General features: G+C 41.4%; 1 protein-coding gene across 1 annotated transcript in view; it reads left to right on the top strand.

Moving 5' to 3' along the window:
* Positions 1 to 6,717, top strand: part of LOC125033319 (protein O-mannosyl-transferase TMTC1-like) — a 608,165-nt gene extending 601,448 nt beyond the window's left edge. The window contains exons 8-10 of the mRNA XM_047624701.1: positions 1,710 to 1,970; positions 2,361 to 2,438; positions 5,392 to 6,717. Coding sequence (XP_047480657.1) covers positions 1,710 to 1,970; positions 2,361 to 2,438; positions 5,392 to 5,544 — 492 coding nt within the window. The 3' untranslated portion in view covers positions 5,545 to 6,717. The remainder of the gene's footprint in view (positions 1 to 1,709; positions 1,971 to 2,360; positions 2,439 to 5,391) is intronic.
* Positions 6,718 to 7,500: the final 783 nt, after the last annotated feature.

Raw genomic sequence — 7,500 nt, 5'->3', positions numbered from 1 at the left:
AGAGAGAGAGAGAGAGAGAGAGAGAGAGTGGGGAGGAAATGAGATTTTTTTTAACACAACCACGCATGCATCTCATCTGTAGTTAATAATGTATGCATTTAGGCTTCTATGAGAGGATTCTAATGAATTAAATTAGTTCCGTGTGTATTTATTACGTACATCCCCGCCCATTTCTCTTTTCTTTCTTCTCTTAAAATACTGCGGAGATCCGTAACGGGTAATCTCTCTCTCTCTCTCTCCTTCAATCCCCCCTCCTCTCCCCTTCTCCCTTTCCTCAACCTTCCGTTCACCCCAATCACTCTTTCCCCTAACCTCTCTTAAAATACACAGATTATCTATAATGGGTAATTCTCTTTTGAGAAATTTGAATAGGAAGGCATTCAAATTCGACTTCTCTCAGCCAAACTTCTCGATACTTGTGGACCTCTAGCTGTATACATTTGATTCGCCTTGTGAAGATCTGCAGTGTGCCTGGGTCTAGGTTTCGATGCTTCACTCTAATGTTTCGAATCTTTATGAGGTTTTAAATATGAACTTTAACAAAGTCTGCATATCAGGCTTGAATGTTGCGAATGCTCAGAAACTTTGAATATCTATTAAAGAATTGGAATTCTGGTTTCCATTCCCCAAAGAGCTTGTAATACCAATTTTCGGATTTACAGTTTTGAAATCCGAGGAATTTCAAATCCAAAATTCGAAATTCGAGGAGATTCGAGTCCTACAAGGTTTGAAATCCTCAGAAATTCGAAATTCGAAAAAAAAAATCAATCCCTCGGAGGTCTGAGGGATTCGAATCCCATGAGGTTCGAAATCTCCGATCTGAATCTCTCAGAGGTTCGATATTCAAGGAAATTAGAATCCCACAGAGGTTCGTAATCCGAGGAGATTCGAATCCTTCGGAGGTTCGAAATCTCATATCCGAATCCCAGACTACTATCTCGTATCAAGTACAGGTGAGTTAGAGACAAAGACGGCATTATCTGTCTGTGACGCGAACTAACTCTCTGTAGAACCTTGGGAGAGAGATTATTCAGCGTTCGACTTTCTGATTAAATTCGCGCGTCTAAGTTTGCCGGTGAAATGTAGAGATTCACTTAGGTAATGCTCTCCTTCCTCTGTTCTCTCTCTCTCTCTCTATTTCTCTTTATCTCCGTCTGTCTGTCTCTGTCTCCTCTCTCTCTCTCTCGCTCTCTCTCTCTCTCTCTCTCTCTCTCTCTCTCTCTCTCTCTCTCTCTCTCTCTCTCTCTCTCTCTCTCTCTCTCTCTCTCTCTCTCTCTCTCTTTCTCTCTCTCTCTCTCTCTCTCTCTCTCTCTCTCTCTCTCTCTCTCTCTCTCTCTCTCTCTCTCTCTCTCTCTTTCTCTTTCTCTTTCCCTCTTCATCATTGTGTATTTCTATGTACATACAGTGTATATCCGTATCTATGTATTTACTTGTTTACCTCAATCCCTGTTCCCCAAATCATTTTTAATTTAATTTCTTCTACTTTAATTCCCTCATTCAACTCATCCCCATCAGGGCTATTCATCTTACTCCCACCTTCTCACGCCCACCTCCTCTCGCCAGCCCCCTCGCGCCCACTCCCCTCACACCCGATACCTCTCGCCTGCCCCAACACGCCCGCCCCTCACGCCCATCATCTCACGCCCACCCCCCTCACTTTCACCACCTCACGCCCACCCCCTCACGCCCATCCCCTTCTCTCTCCGCAGGCGCGCGTGAAGCTGCAGCAGAGGAGCTACGTGGAGAGCGAGGGTCTGCTGCGCCTCGTGCTGGCCCAAAGCCCGCACCACCAGGAAGCCCTTTTCCAGCTCTCCCTCCTCTACACCCACACCAACCGCACGCAAGACGCCCTCTCCCTGGCACGCCTGGCCGCCCACAACTGCTCAAGGCCGCCCACGCTCTGCGCCCATCTCCACGCCCACTACGGCGACCTGCTTAACGACAGGAATAACGTGGACCAGGCGGCACAGGTTAGGATGAGATTTATGAGCTCGTTCGTCAGGATTCTGGCCTCGAGCATAGTCCCCCTTTCTCGTCTCCTCGTTTTTTTTTCTCTCTCTCTTTCTTTTTGAAGTGCATAATGCGATTCGAATTTCGGATATTCATTCGATTTTGAATGGTAGGATAATTTTCGAGACGCATATATATATATATATATATATATATATATATTAGACTCATAATGGTTATATTGTGATTAAAAATATATATATATTCCTTCTAGTAATGCGTTTTCGTACCATAGTCCGCGATTTTTAAACCTGAGAAATCTAAGCTAATGAAATATTTTCACGCCGTTATAATACACACCGTATTTAATGGGTTAAAGTGGTGAAATGTTCGATCTAATCTTCCTGCAGAGTTACCAGCTGGCGGTGGAGTTGGAACCAACACTCACTCACGCACACGTCAACCTCGGGGCCCTCTATCACACTAAGGTAAAGATTAATGGTCTCTATCTGTTTTGTTCTGTCTTTGTGGTGCTATTTGTTTCTATTTCTTGATTTTTTTTTCTCTCTCTTTTGCTTTATCTAAGGTTCTCTCTCGTTTTTCTGGTTTGTATTTTCATGTGTCAGTATGTATCTGTGTCTGTCTGTCAGTCAGTCAGTCAGTCAGTCAGTCAGTCAGTCAGTCAGTCAGTCAGTCAGTCAGTCAGTCAGTCAGTCAGTCAGTCAGTCAGTCAGTCTGTCTCTCTCCTTTCTCTCCCTTCATCCATCCATCATTTCCTGCCTCTCTCTCTCTCTCTCTCTCTCTCTCTCTCTCTCTCTCTCTCTCTGATATATATATATATATATTTATATATGTATTTATATGGATATATGTATTTATATAGATAGATTTCTCTCTCTCTCTCTTTCTCTCTTTCTCTCTCTCTCTCTCTCTCTCTCTCTCTCTCTCTCTCTCTCTCTCTCTCTCTCTCTCTCTCTCTCTATCTCTCTCCATCACGCAGCCATAATCAATATCGATCCCAGCATCCCTTTACTGAATCACCAGCAACAGCCTCCCTTCCGATAAACCACAGAGAGGGACATCTTAACGAGGATGCAAAACACAAAAGGGGAAACACCTTCCTTTGTCTACTGCTCGATTGCATTGCAGGATAATAGTTCAAAGCCCAAAGTTTGAGATAGGGAAGAGGTTAATCTGAAAATCTAAAAATAGGATTGAATTGAATTTTTTTCTTTTTGTCTAGGTCCTTAAACTAAAACGTACACATATTCAAAATCAAACATACATATGTCCACACACTAGGAGAGAGAGAGAGAGAGAGAGAGATAGAGATAGAGATAGAGATAGAGATAGAGATAGAGAGAGAGAGAGAGAGAGAGAGAGAGAGAGAGAGAGAGAGAGAGAGAGAGAGACAGACAGACAGATAGATAGACAAATAGACAGATAGACAGACAGATAGACAACAGGCAGAGACATCAAGAACAAGGAAGAGAGAGGGAGACAGAAAGGCAGGCAAACAAACAGACTGGCAAAAAGACAGAGAGAGAGAGAGAGAGAGAGAGAGAGAGAGAGAGAGAGAGAGAGAGAGAGAGAGAGAGAGAGAGAGAGAGAGAGAGAGAGACACAGACACATACACATACACAGACACAGACACAGACACAGACACACACACAGAAACAGAGACAGACAGAAAGAGGGAGAGAGAAAGGGAGAAACAAAAACAAGTGGTCACAGGCAGCGGTAGCCATTAGAATAATCACCTTTGGGCTTTGTGTTTTGATCTCCATCATACAAATTCTATTGAAAAAAGCGTCGCTCAAAATCTTCATTATTTGTCTTTTTAATAACCATAACGCGGGTCGAGAGGAAGCCTCAAAAATGGGTACGATCGTGACAACATGGTTTCATAGCCTTTTTTTTTTTTAACATTTAATTAACTGCTTTCCCGACCGAACATGGGGTATGATTACAATAGGCAGCGGGACTGGTCGTTATGCTAATAGGACAATAAGTATAATTTATCATTGTGTTTTTTTTCTCACCACTGAATGCGCAACTACTTAAAAAAGAAAAGAAAAGAAAAAAAGATTTCAGAAGAGAGTGAGTGAAAATAAGAGAAAGTGGAACGAAAGAGAGAGGGAAGAGCAAAAGAGAGAGTGAAAGAGAGAAAGAAAAAGAAAGAGGGAGAGAAAGAAAAAGACTAGAGAGAGAGAGAGAGAGAGAGAGAGAGAGAGAGAGAGAGAGAGAGAGAGAGAGAGAGAGAGAGAGAGAGAGAGAGAGAGAGAGAGAGAGAGAGAGTCAAAGAGAGAGAGAGAGAGAAAGAGAGAGTCAAAGAGAGAGAGAGAGAGAGAGAGGGGGGGGGGGAAGGGAGGGAGGGAGGGAGAGAGGGAGAGAGAGAGAGAGAGAGAGAGAGAGAGAGAGAGAGAGAGAGAGAGAGAGACAGAGAGAGAGAGAGAGAGTTGGGGGGGGGGGGGGGGGGCAAACAGAGACTAAGGCAGACACGGGGAGAATAATTGAGATAAAGAGACAAAAAAGAGTAATCACAACCACACAAGCAGACTGAAACAAAATCTAAGATCACATCACTCAAAATCTAAAAGATAGAGAGTATAGACTCCTCCCCCCCAAAAAAAAAAAATGAAAAAAATAGAAAGAATGAAAAAGGAAAAAAAAAAGGAAATAAGAAATAAAGGAAAGGGAGAAAGAAAACAAAAACAAAAGAAAAACAAAAAAGAAAAAGAAACAAACTAAATAAAAAGTCAGCAGTACAAATGAACAATAAATGGAGAGGCTGTAGTCGTCAGCGGCCGGACTTGTGGCCGGCGAGAGAGACTGTATTTTATCCCTGGCTTTACAAACCTCAAGAACATTTAGCTGACTGTAAGACGACCGCTTGTGTGGGCTGAGCTTCTGTTGATCTTGGAAATGTCTTTGCTTTTTCTGTTTTCTTGTCTTTTTCTTCTCTCTCTTGTGATTCCTTTCTTTCTTTGTGTTGTCTTTAGATTTTTTTTTTGGGGGGGGTTCTGTTTTTATTTTTATTTTTTTATAGTGGGTGACAGTGGGGGGTCACGTCGATGTCATGGTATGGTTTGTGCTATCGATGCTTATTTTAGGGTAAATTTACATTTATCTCTTTATTTCTCTATTTATTCTCTCTCTCTCTCTATCTCTCTCCCTCTCTCTCTCTCTCTCTCTCTCTCTCTCTCTCTCTCTCTCTCTCTCTCTCTCTCTCTCTCTCTCTCTCTCTCTCTCTCTTCCTCTCTCTCTCTCTTGGGTTCAGTGCATAGATTGTAATGATATGCCTCGTCGCAGCAGCTCTTTCCGTTATTTTTTAAGATAATGGAAAACTACCTTTCACATCTAATTAATATAAACGATAAACATAAACAATTAAACGCTTGTGCATACCCTGCCACTTACCGCCATGTTCTCTCTTTCCAGGGCGACTACGCACGTGCCTGGAGACACTACCTGACGGCGCACGGCCAGGAGCCATCCAACAGCCTCCTGCTGGAGAACATGGAGAAGCTCCGAAGGGCACAGAACCTCCAGCAGGCAACCACCAGCATGGCTCACTGCTTGAATAAGTCCTGATGCTAGATCTACTTCTGCTGCTGCTGCTGCTTCTGCTGCTGCGGTCGATTTCCGTGGACCAGGACTTTCCTATAGCTCTCCCCCTCCTTCTTCTTCGTCTTTTTCGTCCAATTTCTCCACCCTCTTCCTCTCCCTCCTTTTATCCTCCTCCTCCTTTCTCCCTCCCTCTTTCTCTCTCTCTCCCCTTCCCTCCCCAGCACACCCATCCTCTCTTCCTCCACTTTTCTCTTCTCTTTCTCTCCTATACCTCTGCTCCAGTGACTTCCAGCGCTCCCTCTGCGTTCCTCGGCAGCACCAGAGGCCCCGTCAATGTAATATATATACATATACATATACACTGCAGTTGCCAAAAAAGCGGAACTAATATGCTCAGTGGTGGTGAGAGTGACGTTGTATCATAAGTGGAAGTAACGACATAAAGTTTGCGTTATAATAAAAGTAGCATATATACAGTGGGAATGATGTGTACATATGATTTATATACACGTAAAAGTGACGTATATAGCTTGTTTTTTGTAGTAAAAGAAGGGTGCATTGGACATGCATCGGCGCAGACAATGTTTTGAGAAAATAGTAAAAAGAACAACTATATTTGAGCTGGAAAAATAATATACCAGTATACATTGATATAAAACATCCATATTGAATTAATAGTAGTGCATATATGTTAAAGTATATCCTAGAAAAAATGACAAACATATGTATAGACTTTCCTAACATGTCATAAATTCCCTTTCACATTTTCCCTCAAATTGTACATATGAGCATCAAAGCTGTTAGCGTGACAGAAAATGATTCGGCGCTTGCGTGTAAGTGTGATCCTGTTTTTTTAAAGGCTTAACACAGGGCAGATATTAGATTCTCCAGAGTCGATCTGAAAAAAATGACGTTATATAACCTTCATAAATTTATACATGTTATCCTAACTCTGGTCTTTGATGTTTTTTTCTTTCTTTTTTATGTAATTCATGGCGACGAAAAGAATAATAATGAACCAGTATGAACTTACTTTTGATCACACGCGTCTTTGATTAATTAAATTGGCATATGTTTTGTAGTTCTATTTCGTGGTGCATGGCAGCAAGAGAGAGAGAGAGAGAGAGAGAGAGAGAGAGAGAGAGAGAGAGAGAGAGAGAGAGAGAGAGAGAGAGAGAGAGAGAGATTTAAATAAATGTATTCCGTATCGGTATTACTCCAACACATGCATTACTTCAAAGCAGGTCTGCGCGTCACTTTCCCAAATGCCAAATATAAAATGTAATTACAAAAGAAAAATGCAATTTTGTTCATCGCACTTTACACACAAGACATTACAATATATATATATATATATATGTATGTATATATATGTATATATGTATGTATATATATGTATATATATGTATGTATATATATATATATATTTAGATGTATATATATGTATGTATGTATATATATATGTTTATATATATAAATATATATATATATATATATATATATATTTTCCCTACACACCAAACGACTCAAAAGACATAGAGAGAAAGGAATTTAGACGATATGTACCGCTCAACGAAGATTGTGGTGGTGGGTGACTGTGGTGCAAAATACATACAGCATACGTAGATAGACTATGATATGTTCTAACAGCACTAGTATAGGCTAGTCTCGTAGTAAAAGTTATTTACAACCCATTCAAGATAACCGACTCACACCCCTACCCCCACCCTCGTTCCATCTCTATACATTAAAATCTTGATGGTTATGACGTCAGCAAAGATTCGTCAATCCAAATCCTACATTTTTGCAATGACATCAGGGAAGATTCGCCATTCCAGATCCTACTTTCTTGTTATGACATGAGGGAAGATTCGTTGATCCAAATCCTACTGTCCTGATAGGACTTCAGCAAAGATTTGGCAATACAAATCCTATTTTTTGTTATGACGTCAGCCAGTGTTTGTCCCAATCCTTCTTTTC

This window comes from Penaeus chinensis, chromosome 16 (assembly GCF_019202785.1).
Source record: "Penaeus chinensis breed Huanghai No. 1 chromosome 16, ASM1920278v2, whole genome shotgun sequence".
Classification (NCBI taxonomy): Eukaryota; Metazoa; Arthropoda; class Malacostraca; order Decapoda; family Penaeidae; genus Penaeus; species Penaeus chinensis.
This window is presented reverse-complemented; position numbering and strand designations above follow the sequence as displayed.